The 21,035-nt window shown below is 31.9% G+C and overlaps 1 protein-coding gene across 1 annotated transcript; it reads left to right on the top strand.

Annotated features, from left to right (window-relative positions):
• The first annotated feature begins 1,420 nt into the window (after nucleotides 1-1,420).
• On the top strand, nucleotides 1,421-7,303 carry LOC114329284 (protein CTLA-2-alpha). The gene is made up of 2 exons (XM_028278328.1): nucleotides 1,421-1,684; nucleotides 7,039-7,303. Exons 1-2 carry the CDS (start codon nucleotides 1,598-1,600, stop codon nucleotides 7,252-7,254), a joined length of 303 nt encoding a protein of 100 aa, XP_028134129.1. The 5' UTR covers nucleotides 1,421-1,597; the 3' UTR covers nucleotides 7,255-7,303.
• The last annotated feature ends 13,732 nt before the right edge of the window (nucleotides 7,304-21,035 follow it).

Below are 21,035 nucleotides of genomic sequence, written 5' to 3'. Positions count from 1 at the left end.
ATAACTTATTTTTATTCTAATTCCAGTTAGAATAAAATAAATAAGTAATAATAATTTCAAGTACTTAACTGGAAATGTTTAGTATGTTTTACCAACAATAAATAAAATTTATGAAGGTTGTTATTGAAATCTTTTTAGAAACGACGGAAACAATATTTATGTTTAATATTACCTAGAGAAAAAATACATGTAGGAAATATTTGAGTCAAGAGACTGAATCAAGTACACTAAAAAAGTTTTCAATATATATGCAAGATAAATATTATAAAAAAAAATGAGTTTGAACATGAAAGGGAGTCTTTATATCATCACGTCATCCTTTTTGGGGGTACACTAAAAATTTTCAATATATTTGCAAGATAAGTATTATAAAGGAAATTGGTTTAAAATACATGAAAGGGAGTCTTTGATTGCCGCTCTTTTTGGGCTCTTCCGATTCATTTGTCGCAGCTCTTCTACAAATTTCTACATTTGTTCCTGTTATTGCTTATGATTATCCATTCTCTAAATCACATCTTCTTAAGGTCATCAATTATCTGGTTCTAACATCTCGTTTTCGATCTTGCTCGTGGTCTGCCTGATACTGGTCTCCATTTGGTGATTTTCTTGATTATTGCTTCTGGATTTCTCGTATCTATGTGTCAGTACTACATTTTAAGCATAAAACAATTAAATAAGTTATCCTCTGAGAGATAAAAATAATGGTTAAATGCTATAAAACGTCCTATAAAAATGCTAAATAACTATGTCCATGTTACTTACGATTGGAAAACTGTCTCCCAAAATCTACAACAAAATGTTCGGAAAATACAACTAAAAACTGTTAACGATAAAAAACTTAGGAAACAATGTGATACCTACAAAAATATAATCAAATGTTTAACGTTTGTCTCCCAGCGGTGGCCTAAACGTCAAAATCTTGGAATGCCCTATTTATGACTGAAGTCAACTAGCTCTTAAGCTAATGCCTAAGGTCTAAAGGTGGTAAAACTCTCGATAGTGGTAGGTAATGTAATTTAAATAAAATTATAGGTTTCTAGTGATATCTGATCACACGGGCGCTGATCACATGCCATATGTCAGTGTTTCTTCTAACGTTTGTGTCGTGACGTTTGAGAAACTCCTTCAGCCAGTGTCCTTGACTGATAACACCAATTGCAGTGAGATTTTCATCTCACTTTATATAAGAGTAAAATAAATCGAATTATAATTTTTAAGCTTTATTTAGATGTAAAATTATATCAAAAGATTATAAAAAAAATTTAAAACTGAAGTTTACAAATGTCTGTACTACAATTATTATAATTATATACATAATTGCCAATAAGGTGTAAACCTAATACTCCTAATTATCTCGTAATCCAAGGTCAAGAGGTCATTTAAACGAAATATGATTTACACATAAAACAAACAGATCCAATGATAATTATTCCTCAATAATTTTGACGGTAAGATAGTTTTGTGTATATAGTGTAAACATCGTTTGTGCTCATGTCAAATACCATCTATAAAAGCCAGAACATTTTTATTAGAATTATCAGTTAATCAACTGAATTACTTGGTTAATAAACTTCCAGTTCCTCTTCCACAATCAAAAATGTTTAGTAAAGTATTTGTACTTGCTCTCATTGTAGCTGTTGCTGTTGCATCACAAACTGCTGAAGAAGCATGGCCAAAATACAAGGTAAGCTTTATTATTGTTTAATTTAACCCTTAATGTGGCAAACCTATTTCTGTAGCCAAGGTACTAACTGTAGCTTACTTGCAGTTACTTCTCATATTGATGATTGGTGATTCTCCATTGGTGGCTACTCTGAAAAGGTCTACTGAGCTGCAACTATCCCATTTCTTAGGTTTGTCAGTCAGGAAATTCTTCGTCTTCCTATGGATCTTTTACCCTTGCTTTATGAGCCTTAATAAATGATAATTTGCACCTCTGGTAATGTTGCCTAAATATTCCAGCTTTCTTGTTTGGATGTTCTTTATGACCTCGCAACCTTTTGTAGCCTTCTTAACACTTCTGTATTTATAACTCGTTGGATCCACGGTATTTTCAAAATCCTTCTATAGCACCACATCTCAATTGTTTTTGACTTCTTTATATTATAGACTTTTAGTGTCCAGTTTTCCATTCCATACAACAAAGTCGAGAACACGTAGCATCTTAAGGCTCTTATCCTTAGCTTCACAGGCTCGATTATCAAATATTTTTTTTCCTTTTTATAAATACTTATTTTACAATTTCAATGCGTGTCTTGATTTCTCTACCTTGGTCATTGTTTTCATTTACCCAGGTTCTCAGATATTTGTAGTTACTCACTCTTTATACTTGTTTTTCCTCGATATCTAGCCTTCCTACTATATAATATAGCTTAGAAAAAATCAAGAACTAGGTTTTGTTAACGTTTATTTGTAGTCCATATTTTATACTGATATATTATAGTCTATATTTTATACTGTCTCTTATATTCAGTTATCCTCTTTTATTCAATTTTGTATGAGCAATTTTCCAATTTTCCAATTGCTCATACAGAAGAATCTACTCGTTCAAAAAATTTGAGAAAAATATGGTGATTGGTAGTTAATGGAACTTTCTTTCTGAATTTATTTATATTGTTTAGTTTAGTGCATTCCAGGTCTCCATAATAAATACTTTCTAAAATGGGAGTACAGTAAAACCTCGATATAACGGACTAATTGGGGGATGGGGTGTCCGTTAAAAGCGAAAGTCCGTTATATAAAAATAGGTTTAAAATAAATCAATTTTTTTTAAATATGTGCACTCTATTTACATATAAATAAAAAGACAAAACACAAACAAAATTGTATTTAATTGTCTTACTCGTGAAGTAACGTTGCTGTTTGATATCAACTGGCTTGAAAAAGGAATCAAGTTTTGTCTGCGCTTTTAAAGTTTGCTGTTTTTTTAATAATCAACTCTCTAAAATTATGCTGCTCTCTTGTATCCCCTGCGGTATCTTCATCATGCAATACAACCATTACTTCTACTTCATCTAAAAACTTTCAGCATTATATTCGTTTGGTTGCCAAAATTACTACCTGGTCCATAAGTTGAATAAGCGATGTTGTATTTTTCGGCCAAAAAAATTAAGCTAAAGTTACCATCTTCTGAACGTAGAATATTTTCAGAGTGAAGATTCGGTGGTGAAGAGCAGTAGAGTTGTCTAAAATCAATAAACATTAACATTTCACCTCTTCCGGCGATACTTCCAGTTTCTTCTCTTGAAATTTTCTCACTGCAGGTACACATTCTTAAAAAAACTAATTTTTGATTCTGTCCTTGCTGATTTTTCTTCCAGAATTCGATTTTTTATATCTTTTTGCATTCATTTTTTTTACATTCGAAGGGATTATTCGTCCGTTAGGAATATCCGAAGTCCGTTAAATGGAAGTCCGTTCTATCGAGGTTTTACTGTACTTATTACCGATTTTGTGATTTTATACATAAATCTACTTTTTCTATTTATGTTGATTGGTGGTTACAAGAGATTTTTTTGAAGTAATTTTAAGAATTCCGCTCATCAATAATTATTTCTCCTCTTTCTCAGTCTCCTTCATTCCCTCCTTCTTCTTGGTCTGCACCTTCTTCGACATCTTCAATTAAAACAAAGAAAATGTCCGTATTGATAGAAAACAACCATGTTTTCGCCGAAAAATAAAATTAATTTACTTATTGTTGACTTACAAATTGTTTATCCCAGAGAGCATTTTTTTGCAATAACATAAGTCAGAAGAAAATGACGTTAGAACCATTCCACAGGTGTCAAATGAAAGAGCATGAGCTATATTTTCAACTTGGTTTAAAAAAAGTGAATAAAAAATGCATTTATTAGTAATAAATAATTATGCAAAAGTATCGTAAATATTTCCTTATAAACTTTTTATTTTGTTATTTAAGAAATTATACATATTTATTACAATTTTTTATCAATTATGATTAGATATTATTACTTGGTAGTCGTGCACTTAAAACAGGGTAAAAAAGTTTATTTTTTTGGAAAAGTTATTCAAAAAGTTTATAACGAAAAATTGACGATACTTTTGCATAATTATTTATTACTAATAAATGCATTTTTTATTCACTTTTTTAAACCATGTTGAAAATGTAGCTCATGCTCTTTCATTTGACACCTGTGAAATGGTTCTAAGGTCATTTTTTTCTGACTTATGTTATTGCAAAAAATGCTCTCTGGGATAATCAATTTGAATAAAATATAAACAATAGAATGAATCGCTTTGAAATTATTATCACATATTAAGCACCAAAGAACCCTCATTTGACAAAAATTTCAAATCTGTACACTAATTTTTACAACAGTTATTGAGAAAATATTTTTTTGCAATTCCGATTTTTCGCAATTATATTAACAATAAATAAATATATCAAACTTTCTAATACGTCATTTTAAAGCTTTTTCCATAATCTTGAAGATATTTGTACTAAAAAAATCATAAGTTTCACTGTTTTCCGTTGATTTGAAAAAAAAGGGAAAATGCCATTTTTTGACAGTTAATTGTTTATAAATAAAAATGGCCGCCCGATCCTACGCAGGAAATAGTTATAATTTGTTCCTATAGGTATTACCTGTCGAAAAAACGCTTCAGTACCCTGGCTGCTGAAGTGTCACGAACAGGGTATATTTTTGTCTTATTACTCTAGCCTATATAGATTTTTCGATATCCGTCTATAAAAATACATCTTAAGTCTTAAAGCCATCTATTCTTTTTTCCGTTTCAGAGTCCATTGTCTAACTTTCACAGATAGACAGAAAAAACGTAACATTTGGATTTGGTCATGCGACTTTTGAGCTGCATGCTTTATACATCTTGTAAAAAATGTTTTCATCTTCATAAGTGTTTCCCTCGTTTCCTCGGTTCTTGATAGGATTTCTTTTTTGGGTTACATTGGCTATTGATATTTGCTTCCAAATATGTTATGGAAGTTATCTACTCTATTATTTTTTGTCCCCTGGCATAGATAAAATGTATTGTTATGATCTGCTTTCTATTACTTTTATATTAATTATTATTTATTTGATCAATTATTTAATTAACGCAAATCATACATAAAAATATTAAGAAAAAATCTCAGGGTGCCTTTTGTCAAAAAAAAATTAATTAAATTCTCTTAGGTTATACTTATACTTTCTCGTGGCTTCAGTATCTCTTAGTTGATCCTTATCGGGATAAAATAGGAAAAGGAAATAAATAGAAAAATCATAAATAAACACATACAAATACCTTTATTATCAAAAGCAATGCTCTATAAATTTATCAATTAAATCCTGTGGGCATAACTGTCGAAAAGAAACTTTTACCATATAAATTAATCTAATTCAAACAAATATTTATCGCTTTGTTCTTGATACCCTTAATAAAAAACAAGCTATACAAACAAATTTTTTATTCGCAAATTACTTATGCTTCCTATTAAATTTTTGAAATGTTGGAATCTTAAATGCATATGCTTTTACGTAAAAAAATTAACTTCTGATTATAAAGAAAATCTATCACATAGGTTATTGACTGACCTTTTTGATTCACACACAATGATGTCTCCTCTTGACCCAAACAGCTCCTCCTTGTTGATTATGTTAGGCTACCAATCAAAGCCCTCTCCGTTCTCAGCAAAAATCCAGCAGCATACCAGCAACTATTTCTCCAAAACACAAGCCAGGCCTCTTTTTACCAGTACTCGTTCAATAAGCTCCAAAACATTCTCCTCTCTTTCTATCAACAATAATCTCCTGAGACCCAAGTATCTTTTTACTTGGTGTCACAAATAATTTTAATAACGATAATTCTTGTAACTTACTCTTTTGGACTTTACAGAATCAAAGAGGTATTTCTTCTCGATTTGATTTGTCTCTCGTTCCACTTTTCAGCTACTCTCACTTATCAACACAACCACTAGTACTTGCTTCTGAACTACTCACGAAAACTTTTGACTGCTCCTCTCGGCTGCCGGTAACACACCAATCTTTTCTTTTCCAAACTGTCTCAACATTCAAACAAAACTTTCCCATTCCAAATTGCCAAGCCAATCAGAAACATTTCTCTCTCCACTCTTCCTCTGTTTCATTCGAAAAAATCCAGTCATTCTATCAAACAATACTTCTACTCAAAACTTATGACTTTTCGGAAATTATCTAAATATTCCTATCATTAAACAAACATATTTAAACTTCCAATTCTCTTTACCTCTATTTTTCTAAAAACTAATAATTACATATATCTGTGGTTTGACCTTTCCCGTAATAAACAATCGGTTTAAAATAATAATCCTAAATAACTTTCACTTCACTTTTATTTACAAAAAATGTTTTTAATATTCTTCATGGAAAAATTCATTAAGGAGAAACCACCTTGCGTTGAAAGCTAACTTCTAATAAATATTTACAAATCAATATACAGGGTGTATCAAATTTATGTGCCCGCGTTATATTAAAAAAAATAAAAAATTTTATTTTATCTTTGATTGATAAATTTAAACACAATAGTATGTATGTTTATTGAAATCTTTGAAAATACTAAAATTCTAGTTTTGGTAACGTTTAGGTGTAAACCAAACATTTCTTTATGAGGAACTACCGCATTTATTATATTTTGTAGTTCTTGTGAGTTGCTTTCTATCAAGAGGGTAACATCAGCGTACCTGACGTTGTCTATGCTGGTTCCGTTAATCTTGATTCCACTTTGGTCCTCATCCTCATTCAACGCTTCTCTGAATGTAGACTCCGAGGACAGATTAAATAATTGCTGTGATAAGACGCAACCCTGTCGCACTTCTCATCGGATTCGTATATCTTTGGACGGTGTGTGGTCTATTTCAATTGTTGTCGTTTGGTGCCAATATGGTTCTGGGATAATTCGCAAGTCTTGTTCTTCAATTCCAGTTGTTCTCAGAATTTCGATCATCATTTGATGATTAACACAATCAAAGGCTTTTCGATAATCAATAGAACAACAGTGAAAGATCCGTCTTTATTCCTACTGAGTATGTTATTTATTTTTTAGACTGATTACAATAGGAACTACGACGCTCAGGAAGATGCTACAAGATTCGCCATTTTCAAGACTAACTACGACCAGATTGAAGCACACAACAAAAAGTTCGAAGCTGGTGAAGTAACATGGTCCATGGGATTGAACCAATTCGCTGACAGGACCCCAGAAGAACTAAAACATCTTCATGGACTCAGACGTCCCGTAGGTGGTAGTGGAGTACATTAAATTAGTTATTAATAAAAAAAATTTTAAAATAAAATTATATCTTTGAAAATAGTTGTTTTTTATTAATGACTTTGAATTGCTTGATCCTTTCAGCCACGATAAATGATAAATAGTGTTTGCTACAATTAAATATTAGAATAAAATGTATACCGGTTGGTGAATTGTCAAATGGGCCATATGAAAATCAATGGAAAAGTCATCAGAAATTATTTGTAGAAAATTGAAATCTATATTAAAAACAAATGTTATATAAATTAAACACCTTCCAAAATATTGTAAAAATAGAATACATTTGCCAAAGTAGTATTATTAATCTAATCGTGAGAAATTTGACATCTAAAAATCATACAAATAAGCTAAATTTTACTGAAAATATCAATTTTGGGACCCCAAAAAGATGCAAAAAAGTATGTCACTCCTACCTGCGGGCTTTCCCTAAAATATGAATCGTAAAAAATTCCAAAAATCGCGCAATTGATATTTATTTAACAGCTGCATAGAAACTGACTTTATTTGCGACAAAATGCAAAAATTAGATACGAACGCGCCCTTTTCACCTTTAAAATGCATTTCGATTTTTTTCGATAGAACAATTCAATCAAAAGATATCGAATTTTTACCGTCGAGTTGATACACATTTACACACTCGAAATCGATCTTTTAAATAAAATGTGGATAAACTCGACGGTACAAATTCGATATCTTTTGGCCAGAATGTCTTAGCGACAAAAATTAAAATGCGTTTTACGTGAAAAGAGCAGCTTCCGTATCCAATTTGTGTTTTCTCAGTAAGTAAATGAGATGGTTGTATATTTTTTTGCGGAAATCAGAGGTTAAATTTTTGGTGGAGTAGTCATAATGAAACTTTGCCGGAAAGGCATGTAGGTGTTGACTTACGAATTAAGCAAACAGTTTCTAAAATATATAAAGATGAAAGGGTTAAAATGCCGTTATCTTTGAAGTAACTTCTGCAATGTTCCCAGTGTTCTCAGAAGAAAAACTTCTGAGGCCAAACAGATATCTTATTGCTCTTTTTTGTAATTTAAAAATAACATCAGATTGGGCAGCTGTACTAGAACCCCGAAAAGGAGATTAGGGTTAGGGTATATCGAAGATAAAAATGGAAAAAAGAAAAATATGTTACTTTAGAAGATGCTAAATAACTATACAGAATCCGAGAGAGGGTCATCGTTTAAACGTTAGCAACCCAAACTTCTTAAAAAAAGATGGTTTTATTCGGGGTCCAACAGAATTTTTATCAAAACTATTAATAGGCTAAGGACAAATCATACTCTTACACCTTCAATAATGTACAAAGTGAATCTAGCAGACACTTCAAACTGTACTTGCGGTAAATATGGAGACTTGACACATATCCTATTAGAATGTGATAACCAACAGGGAAATATTGCAAGTTTTTATGAAGACTTACGAAAACTAAATGTCTGTTTTCCATTGCACTTAAATGAATTATTGAAGTTATACTTCTTTAGGCACGAGGGTGAATTTTTACATCCCCTGGCGCATGCGCACACCGACAGTATGGTATTAGTCTCTACATCTTTATGTAGCGCAAATCAGGTGTGAGTGAAAAGAATATATTATTAGTGTTTTTAGTAAATATATTTATTATAATTTTCGTGTCTTTGGATTTGTCTTCCTCGGGAATAAGATATTTTATAATATATTTAAAGTATTTTTGTATACTTCACTTGGTCTTTTAAATTTGTCAGTATGTATGAGAAATCTTGTAACCTGTCAAAGCAAAGAGAATATAGCTCAGTGGTAGAGCGTGTGACCGGAGATCGAGAGATCCCCGGTTCAAATCCGTGTGTTTTCTATTTTTTTTTTATTTTTGGTATTGTTTTAATTAAAATTTTTGGAAAGTAGAAAGTAAAAATTAGTTTAATCTTTAAATAAAATACAAATAACCTGTTGAAAGTATATTTATTTCGTTGAAATCATATAATAAAAGTATAACTTCTTACGTGCGTACAAAGTGCACACACATTCTTTTTTTCTCTCTGAAAAGGTAGAAATCTTTTATTGTATTTATAGCTTAATCAGGAAATGTAATTATAAACTTTAATCCATATGTACTAACCATAGAATTAAGACGAAACTTGTAAGCAATCTGCGAACACACCAATATTGTAATAAACCATATAATACGAAAAAATGAAAAAAAATAAAAAAAAAAGAAAAACAAAAAAATAATATATAAAAAATTAATATAACTAAGCAAAAGATGACAAAAACAAAATAAAAAATAATAAAAAAATATATATACATATTATATACTCCATCAAAAAAAAATATTATAAGGCAAATAAAAAACAAAACTTAAAAAAAAGAGAATCGACTAAAAATAGATAATGAAAAAAAAATAACAGTCAAAACAACTCAATGATTTACTTTTAATTTAGACTCACTACTAACTAACTCTGATTGTAGATCTGTGAATACAAATTACAAAATAGTCTGGTCAATTGGCTATGCCAAGGTCATAAAAAAGATGCTAAATTGATTTTCTTCGAAACAGGTCTCATAGCGTAGCAAGCTAAGGCGAGTTTCTTACTTAACAAATCGATTTGAAGGGACCATTTGAGGTTGCTGCCTAAAAAAATACTAAGAAATTTTACAGAATCAACGGTAGTGATCTGACTATTATTAAGAAGCAAGGGTTGAAGAGCAACTTTATAGGATAATGCTACTGTCTAATCCACGTTAAAAGAGAGTAAATTAGAGACAGACCAGGTTTTTATCGAAAGCAGAAGTTATAGTTGCATGAATAGTTGATTTGCTCCAATTTGATAAGCAAAAAGGAAAATTTTTCCATCGATTTTTAAATTAGTGATGTCATTTACAAAAATAATGAAAAGTAGAGGACGCAATACTGAACCTTGTGGTACTTCACATACACTGTTTTTAAGACTAGAGTCAGTATCATTTGCTCTAACCAGTTGTTTCCTATTATCCAAGTAAGATTGGAACCAATAATTCAAAGAAATACCTAGAATTCCGTAGAAATTTAGTTTTTTATCAAAATGGCGTAATTTACTCAATCAAAAGCTTTGACATAGTCACAGAAAACATCGGCAGTACAAAGATTATTGTTTAGTGCTATATACAAGAAAATGACAACGAATTCACTTGACTCGCAAAAACAAACTATGTCTCCAAGCAATGATTGTCGGTTCAGCGTCTACTATTCGCGTTGGTATTCGGCAGTATAGACTATATTCTACAAAAATACACTATAATCTCCACTGAATTAGAATGATTTAATTTTTACCATTTGTTGTATTCTAAATTGTCGATTCTGCTCCACTGAGCAACGTAATAACGTAGCAAAAAATAATTAATAAATTTACCAGAAATTTGGGACTGGGTTCAGTGAACAGAGTATATCAAATTTGATCAATGGAGATTTGATATTGACAAAATAAAACTGACCTTGATACAAGCCGGAATTGTGAGCTAGATGACAGTGGGGTATGAGAGTTGGATAACAAAGATCATCCTATTTGTGGTATATATTAAATCTGCTATAGGTATATTTACTAAAAACACAGAAAATATAATATGTCTTAATAATCTTGAAAACACACACAGTCATATCTACATAATAAAAAGAAGAAGAAATTTACCGTAAAATCAGATACACAACAAATTATGTTTGAAAAGAAACTGTATATCAGAAACCTATATCGGGCATCAAGTTGATAATATCTAGAGTCATATGCTTTTTCTCATGAGGATCTTTCAGTCCGTCACAGTTTTTCGATTTCTTTCTAACGCATTAAATTGTATGTGACAGAAAAAAAACGCATGTCGGTGATTACATTTCGTCGATGACATTTATAACATTTATTCTAGTTGTCAATAGATGGCGCCATAATAGGGGAAAGGCGGGCAAAACGGGGTAGCTGCCTAAAACGGGGTACCCCTTTTTTTTCAATATCACTCTCTCGATCTATACGACGTTAATGAAATTATATTATAGACGCCTGTTTACGCCATCTGCCATAAAGCAGATACAATTAACTGTTAGTCGATTGTTGTAAACAGTACATGTGCGTTTTTAGTTAACCAAGTTATAATATTGGCCGAAAAATAATCCATCGTTATTATTACTGAAACACTTTATTATTTAATATTATTACTTCCAACTAACAGTGCATGTGTTCTAGAGTATTCGTTTGTCATTATGTTAAAAAATAAAAACTTTAATAATTTAAACAGGTCATAATCTCAAAATCTGCTCTTTGGGCAAAACGGGGTACCAATAGGTACGGTAAAATGGGGTACCCTTTTTACCATACCTATTGGTAGTATTTACCCTTTTTACCATACCAAGTAAGATAGCCGATGATCAAACCAAATCACAGACGAGTAAGAAATCGCAATTGAATAAAACTAAAAAAGTAGTCATATTCAGAAGGCGAAGATAGTGACACTGACTGGTTCTGCGGAAACTTTTATTTAAGTTCCACAGAAGAATGGATAAGCTGATCCAGTTGCCTTAAATGGGCTAAAAATTAATGTGCAGGTGTAGAAGATGAGGATGACGAAGCAGTACTTGTATGCGAATTTTGTCAATAACTTTTTCTTGGTTTTAATTTGGTACCACATTTTACCCTATATGACGGGCATAATGGGGTACTTTACATTATTTTTTGTTTTTTTATATAAGAAAATCTTTTACTTTTTTAACTTTAAGTTATATTAATAAATAGTTACTACTATAACAATGGTATTTGGCTTATTTCCAGACCTTAAAAGTTACAGATGTGTTTTAAATCCTAATTTAAACCTTAAGTACCCCATTTTGCCCGGGTTTCCCCTAGAAAATAAAATAGTTTGCGAATTATCTACGAATATAATCTGAACAATTTATAAGACTATACAAATCAAAGAAAATACCATTTTATAAATGCAATAAACACAATTGATTTGTTTTTTTGCCAAATTGCAAATAAAATGCGACAACTGTCAGATTTAACTAAAATGTCATGTCACTAAAATGTATATTATCACGGACTTACCTTTTTTTCTATCATTTGTGACGCACTGAAAAATGCTCATGAAAAGAAGCATACATATTTTTTATTATTCCCCAAGTATTTTACCTTTACAACTATAGTTATTATCTACCGTTAGATATTTAACATATCTGAAAAAAACGGGAAAAATTGGTAAAAAAAAACAGGTTTTTTCCGTTTTTTTTTTTCAGACCACTGGAAAAATTGGAAAAATGGTAAACGTGAAAAAATACCAATTTTAAACTCGTTTAAATATATTTTGTAAAAATAATAATAATAATAATATCTAAGATATAAGTACAAACATGACATATATACGGTCAAAAATTATAATTATTATCTAATAATTAAAAGTATCAATACCGAAACTTATTCAAACGTAGAAAGCACATTATTTAACCAAAGCGATCAGTCGTATATTTTAATCTGAGTCTGAATCTTCAGACCAAGCATCTGATTCAGACTCGAACCCTGCCTCATCATCCTGGACGGATAAAAAAACAACATGATTTTTATCAGTTTCTTCTAAAAGTGGATTTGGTCTAGCATCGTAAATGAATATCTGTTTTTCATTTATAACCAAATTTAAATGAATAGCAACAACTTCTGAATTTTATCCTGTGATAATATATTTCGTTTGTTTGTATGTATAAGGCTGTGTAAAGACCAGTTTCTTTCTGAAGAGGTGGAAGATGGAGATCCATTTAAAATTCGGGAGGCAATTGGCATAAGTTGCTGCGATGTACACAAACCTTGCCACCATATATCGGGATGAGTATTATTCGCACTATCCCATAAAGAATTTAGACCAAAAGAATCCAGTTTTTGTTCTAAATTGGGCCAGATTTGCCACCACCTTCGCTACATCTAGATTTAGTGAATGAGTCATTTCAGAAATGTAAGTCTATAGCTTCCATTAGTTGGTCTTCATTCAATTGTTCTCCTTTAAAGCGAGCACCAAGAAGATTGGCTGCAAAGTGAATCTACTTAGAACAAAATTCGTAGCGTTCTTCAACATATTTTAGCAAGCTTTCGATAAGAGAACTAGTCTGGTCAACTTGTTGGAGAATATTTAATATTGTGTCTTTTATAATTAAAGACAAAAGGCACTTCTGATAATATAGATCTATGCAATTCTACAAATTTATCGATTTTAATACTTGATGCAGAATTTGTTTAGTATATTATAACAAATTTCAATTTTTCCGTATTCTTCCTGTTTTTTCCCGGAAAAAACAGGTTTTTTTCCTGTACCCAATTTTTCCGGAAATTTTAAATCTCTACCTACCGTCCGTTATGTGAGGATGCAGAACCTTAGAACCTGTTCAACTACGTGTAGGGAGTCATTTTTAGGGAGTTATTTAAAATCAACAATGTAAATTTTTCCCCTTATTGTAACATTTTGAAGGGTTTTTACCCTCATATTTTTAATTTTGGTGGTTTAGCATGTGGACATCCTGTTCAGCACTGATGATGATGTATAATAGAAAAATAGATCTGCATTTGTGATGTCACCCTTTAAGAGACATTTATTAATAAATTATATAGATACCTTTTATAAAGGATTTTAATAAATATATTAATAAAACAATATATCCCCAATTCAAATCCTAACGATTCCTAAAGATTTTAACTTTGACTAACAATTTTAGTTATCTTGTTTAATTATGTTTTGAAGTACATAATTGTTATAATAAATAAGTATTCACTGCAAAATTGTTTTTGAATTAAATTAGGTACATATTCATAAGTAGGTATATTGCAAAAGATTTACCTATATGTCGCAAATTAGCTAAAAAGATCATATTTTAATGATTATATCTCGATGGAAGCCACTCGAAGTCCCTTTAGATTGAGGGTGTCGCCTCAAACCTCCCCTATGGATGTGTGTCCCGTTTTTCAAGTTTATAATTAATTTGGTCACCCTATTATACATCCACAGACATTCTGTAATAAGTATTGCCTAGTTTACAGTGACTTCTAGCATAGAGAAGCATCAACCGATAACAGCTGTTTACGTGGTGGTTATTGCGTTACACCTTTTATTCAGGTAAGCTATCGAAATTCCATAATTATATCAAAAATTATTGGTCATCCAGTTAATTTTATGTTTTTATTTGGAGTACAAGTGTTATATTATTAGATGTATATAAAAATTTTCGTAATATATTTCTTGTGGCGAGTACAACAGGTCCTTAAAATATGGCGTTTACAATATTGTAGGCAATTGTATAAAAGAAAAGTTTTATTTTTTTAAGACTCAATAAATCATGTCTAAATAGGAGGAGAAATTGTTAACGGAAAAAGAACTTCTTGAACAGCTAGAAAAGGTTCTTTCTGCTAGGTATGTCTTTGAAGGTGATTGTAGCGATGAAGGTATTTATAATGCCAACAGAAATTGGAGATGATATGGAGGATATACTCCAGATGTTCATAGATTTTAAACAAGCATTTGATAGAGTTTGCAGGGTTAAACTGTGGACAGCGACGCAAGAACTTGGCTTTTCAAAAAAACTAATAACTAGATACGGATGGAACGGTTATGATGTAAGGTGAGAGTTGTACAATAATTCTCGGAGACAGTTGAAATAAACGATGGACTAAAACAAAAAGATTCATTTTCACCACAACTCTTCAACTTAGCTCTGGAACACAATCAGAAGTGCAAGAATCGAATAACCGACTACAGTATTTCATCGAGAATAAACGAAACCTTTGTCAGGTTCGAAAAGGAAGCACAGAAGATGGGGCCCCCTAATCAATGAAAGTAAAATTAAATATATCGCACCCTCAGTGCAAGACTGCAGTAACTCAAAATTTTATGAAATGAAGTAATCATGGAATTCGATTGTAAACATGCATATCTATCCCCTGTAAAACTTTAGTAACTTTCAAATGCTTAATGGGCTAAATATTACAACAACAACAGTTTAACTATTTTGCGTTTTTGAACATAAGTTCCGTGCAAAACTGTTGTAACTCTAATGTAACAGAGTTACAACAGTTTTGCACGGAACAATGCAACGGATTCGATAACAAGCAATGAAAAAAGTAATATATTTGTTATTTTAATATCTATATCTGTGGTGTTTAATTTTAATATACAGCGCGTCTACGTAATCCATTAACGGCTGAGACAATAAACAAAGATTTTCGAGACCAATCTATTCATGTAAATTTTATGTCCTTTGTGTGATATTATATTTATTTTCCATAAGATGTGTGCGATGTCGTTTGACCATTTATTTGTTAGATTGGATTAAAACCACATAAATTAAGACTAATTATTTACGACCAAAAAGTATTTTTTCTCATGAAAGGAAAAACAGTTATCTTAAAACTTGTGTATTGACAATACTGAGAGGTCAAAAATATCTATTCTCAGAAAACTTGCCAAATAACAGCCAAAAATTCAAATGGCCAAAAACAAAGATTTGGTATACTTATGCCATTCGGGTATGATACGAGAAGCCCACCATAGTTTTTATAAAAATATTTTGGCACAAGATGATGTACGAGAAGAGGACAACAACTACGGTAAAACCTGTCAGCAACGGCCACTAAAAATGAATAGAATAGAAAGGTGGCCGGTATTGCCAGTTTTTGTAGTCTAGATATACATAATTGGTTTGGGAAATTTTTAAACTGGCCATTAGTACAGGTGGCCGATGTTGGCAGGTGGCCAGTAACACAGGTTTTACGGTAAAAGTAAATGAGTCTACACTTTTAACAATTTTCTCCGTGCAAAACTGTTGTAACTTTGAAATTCTACTACTAAATGTGTAGTGATTAACAATTATTTCCGTGCAAAAGTGTTGCAACTTTGAAATTCATCATTTTTTAAATTTCTATTTTTGGTTAATGTATTATAGGCTGAAAAGCATGCAAAATCATAATCAAATGTTAATTTTTGTTAAAACTTGTGTCTTATTTCACCGATATTAGCACGAGAATAAACAAAATCGTCTTTATCTCGAAACTTACTTATTTCGACTTACTGCAGTCTTGCACTGAGGGTGCGATATGTATATGAACAATTCTACGATGAAATCAATCAAGTATTAAAATCGACGAAACACGAGACATCACCATAATTCTAGGTGATTTTAACTCAAAAATTGGTAAAGGAAAAAGTGGCAAACATGTAGGAGAATACGGACTCGGTAAAAGAAATGAACGAGGTGATAGACTGCTTCAATTCTGTCAGGAGAATAACATGATTGTATCTAATACATTCTTCAACTTACCAAAGAGAAGACTTTATGCGTGGAAATCACCCCAGGACAATGGCCAAATAATAATTCGAAACCAGATTGATTTTTTACTGATAAACGAACGATACAGAAACTCCTTAAAATCCGTTAAGGCTTACCCAGGCGCAGATGTCTATTCAGACCATAACCCTCTAATAGCGCAAATGAGTATTAAACTAAAAAGATTGGAGCAGAAAAGAAGAGCAAACCAGATAGACGTCAGTCATTTATGTAACCTGGAGGTAAAGGCGGAACTGCAAAGATGTATTAATAATAATTTGAAAATACTTAATGAAAAAGAAACATCTCAGCCAACGAACAACATTGATAAAAAATGGCAAAACGTAAAAATGGCGAAAACAAGTCCTGCAAAGAAAATTCTGACTAAAGAAAAACCAAAAATAAAGCAAAGATGGATGACTGATAAAATCCTTCTCATGTACAATCGGAGAATAATCAAAGGAAAAAACGAACAAAGGTATAAACAAATACAGAAAGAAATCAAAAAGGAAATCAGAATAGCAAAGGAAGATTTTTATAAAAGAAAATGTGAAGAAATAGAGCAATTGCAGGCAAAACATATTTTTAATGTACATAAAAAAGTGAAAGAACTTGCAGGTACACAAAAACGTAAGTAGCCAAATACCCTGTATAATGTCAACGGAAACATAATAACAGAACTAGAAGAACAGTTGAAGACATGGAAAAACTATGTTGAAGAACTCTTTGCAGATGATAGACAACAATCTGAACTAAGTAATATACAAGGAGACGAAGGTCCAGAAATAACGGAAGAGGAAGTATGGTTGCAAGTTGGTTACAAGTTGGGGGTTGCAAGCTAACATGTTTAAATATATTCAATGTCATCATCCCATTTTCACTTTCCACGGTAAACATCAGTAAGTTTGATATTTCCTTCCTAACACTCCATTACTAACAAATATTCAACTCAGGCGCCCCAAAACCAACAAACCACTCGCAAAAACGTCCAAATACGTATTGCGAACCATCAAAGCATTTGTTGAAAAGCCGACAGAAGTTAGATCGTGGTGCGCCGTGTGCGAGCCGTTTGTGTGCCACTTGAAAACACGTACTAATCTAACAAATATGCTGCGCGCGAGCGGCTCGCACACCGAGCAGAGCGCATATGTATACCCGCCTTTATATAAACACGAAAACTTAGAACATTAAAAATCGGTCTATGTAAATACATCGGAAATCTGGACGTGTGATATAATAATTGTCTCTCACGGACATTCAAAGTCATTTAACCACAAAGTAATAAATTATATTTACACTAAACAGAAAAAAGTTGTGATCGTATAATGATAATTATGATTTCATATTTTTACGCAAGTATTGTTAATAGTTCTGGATCTCGCGTACCAAACAAAAGATTATTAATAACAAGCTAAAAATTTGTTAATAGCTCAACGGTGTCTAGTCGGACAAACTTTGATGTGCAGAAACACTGGAACAGAAGAAGTTTTAATTTTGGAACAGGTTACAGGTTTCGTACGTCAGACTACGAAAACGTCCCATGTATTTTGTCGGACAGAACTTTCAATTGATTTGTTACTCTTTCATAAACTCTCATGCAAAAATCAGACTGGTATTCATTTTACATGTTCAACGTGTCGGACTCATTAAAATGCCCAACATATTTGTCGGACAAAAATTTTTTCATATATTATAATATAAAGTTTACTTTTGAATAAGCTTAATAACAACCTGCTAGTTTTCACAATCATAAACGTTCCACAATTAAAATCACGTTTTATTATTCCGATTATTTATAGCGTACTGAGCCTTCCGGTTCCCAGTTTCCAGCTTCGTCGGTAGTTCCATTCGCCAGGGTGAAGATTCCTTTCCGACATTGCCTTCTGTGCAGGGGCGTAACAGAGGCCCCCGCAGCGTGAAGCTTGCGGGGGGTCCCAATCGAGCAGGGGCCCCATCTTGTCGTCTGATATTATGTAAAAATATGTTATAGGTATATATTATTTGTGTCATACAGGTATAGAATATGATACTTTGTGTGTTTAAATTTAAAAACGTAAATTTCTAAATAGGTGTATTCGGCAAGTGAATCATCTCATATCTAGAAACTTAATCCTTTCCGGTCTCACCAACTTTTATGGGTGACGACAATAAACTATAATGCTTTGTACGTGACTATTGAAAGATTTGAGAATTGCAATTTACCAAATTTTAGAACAATATTTCTAAATCTAGAAATGGGTTTTCTCTTTAATCTTTACCTACGTTTTAGTATTTCGATACAATTATCCAGAGGCCTCCAGAGGCTATCCACCAGGCTATCCAGAGGCATTCAGGTAACAGAGGCCCCCGCAGCATGAAGCTTACAAGGGGCCCCAATATGTCAAGGGCCCTATCTTGTTGTCTAATATATGTAAAATTGTATTGTTATATTATTTGCATACATACGTTTTTTTAGCAGTGCAGTATTGAAAATGAGTGAAATTATCAGCGCCACAACGGACGTATTTGCGCCACTTCAAAGTTGGATTTATGCCGTTGGTTGCTTGGACACCCCTCATTGGGGTGAAAAACATACGTTTAAAATAAGTCCGGAAATGTATAAATTTACTAGTTATAAGCAACCTTTGTTCTATAGAAGTATAGAGTTTCTTTATCTATGTTAATACTTTTCAAGTCATTTGCGAGTGAAAATGTTTATTTTTTAACAAAAAAAAAACAACGGTTTTAGACGGGTTTTTCGCAAATAACTCAAAAATAAGTATTTATCGAATTAAATATTACATATCGATAAAATATTTGTAGCAAAATTGTAGCTTATAAGATACAAAGAAATGGTGTACTTATTCATGAAGTCTATCGACACAGTAAAAGCAGTTAACGCTAATGAAAAATTATTCTTATTCGTCCAATTCTAAATCGAATATTTTAACCTGAAATAACCAAAAAATTAATTTTTTATGTTGGACAAATGTCTTTTTTTCAAAATAACTTAAAAAGTATTAGTAATATGAAAAATCTTAAAAAGTAAAGAAAAGTAGGTCTTGCTTTTATAAATATTTTGGCTTTATTTTGTTTTTCTGCAAGACAAAAATTGGTTAAGATATGGCTGTTTAAAATTTGCATATACTTGTGATTAGTGACTCGTTCAAGCCCTTCAAATAGAACCCTTTTAAAAATAAGCACTTTGAACCGGTGAAACTTACAGGTCATAGAAAAAATTAGGTAATTTGTAAGACGATAATGATTAGTTTCATTTGAGGGTGCTAAATAGGGGAAATTTTCACAATTTTTTACCAAAAAATTGGATTAACTGTATTTTGAGCGTAACTGGGTTAGTTTTGATGCTAGAAACTTTTGTAAAAAATAAAGCTTCTTTCAAACACTTTAAAAAAGTTCTAATGAGTTTCCCCGAACAGTAGATATTTCATGTTTTGGTTATTTCCCGTTGAAATATTCGATTTGGAATTTGACAAGAAAAACTTTTCATTAGCTACAACTTTTCTTTTACGGAGTCGATAGACATCATTTTTGTTTCATTTTTTTTAAAGCTAGGTACATTTTTGCTAACAGTATTCTTTTCGATCGAATACTTACACTTTGAATTATTTAAAAACGTGGTTTTTTTGTTGAACAATAAACATTTTTACTCATAAATAACTCGAAAAGTCTTGAGTTGACCACTTCGGTGGTGACACTGAAAATTACACGGCATCGCCATATTTTACGTTGATTTACTGGGCTGTCACATATATAGATATTTGTTACACATGTCGCATTTAGTAATTTTTTAAATGGGGCCCCATTTCCAATTCTGCGGGGGGGGCCTGACGGAGTTTGTTACGCCACTGCTTCTGTGCCGCCTGGCCAGGATTGTTCGGCCTTCCTCTCTTCCTTCTTTTCCTTGGCGATCATTTTAGAATTATTTATTTTGGCAGTCTGTAGTCTATTCTTTCTACATGACCATACCAGATCAGTTGTCTCCTTTTAATTTCATCTGTGATGGTTGACTTGACTCCCTTTATATTTCTGATTTGGTCATTTTGTTCTTTAAAGCCTTGATTTTCTAGCAGATCTTCTCCAGAAGTCCATTTCCAATGCAAGTAAGCGTCGTTCAAGGGATTTAGTTAGTTGACGTGTTTCGCATCCATAGAGCACTATACTTTTAAAGATGGAGTTAAAGATTAGATGTTTTCTTTGATTAGACAGTTCTTTTGACCATAACATCGGGTTTAGGCATATAATCACCCTTTTTCCTTTCACGATCCTTTGCTCCATCTCTTTTTCGGTGCGCCCACTCTTGTTGATTGTTGTTCCCAAATATACATATTCCTCAAAGTTCTTGATTGTTTCTTGTTCGTTAACTATTAGATCTGCTACTTCAGTCCCGATGCATAAGTATTGCGTTTCGTTTCTATTTACAGAAAAGTCCCACTCTTCATATGTTTGAAATAACCGTCTCGTTATGAATTCTAAATCTTCCTTA

Source organism: Diabrotica virgifera, chromosome 9 (assembly GCF_917563875.1).
Source record: "Diabrotica virgifera virgifera chromosome 9, PGI_DIABVI_V3a".
Classification (NCBI taxonomy): Eukaryota; Metazoa; Arthropoda; class Insecta; order Coleoptera; family Chrysomelidae; genus Diabrotica; species Diabrotica virgifera.
The sequence above is the reverse complement of the archived record's forward strand: the minus strand, read 5'-3'. Positions and strand labels throughout refer to the sequence as shown.

Excerpts from the sequence above, each read along its gene's own strand:
- LOC114329284 (XM_028278328.1), top strand. The coding sequence starts at position 1,598 with ATGTTTAGTAAAGTATTTGTACTTGCTCTCATTGTAGCTGTTGCTGTT. Across the intron at positions 1,685-7,038 it reads AAGCATGGCCAAAATACAAG|ACTGATTACAATAGGAACTA; the intron begins GTAAGCTTTATT and ends TTTATTTTTTAG.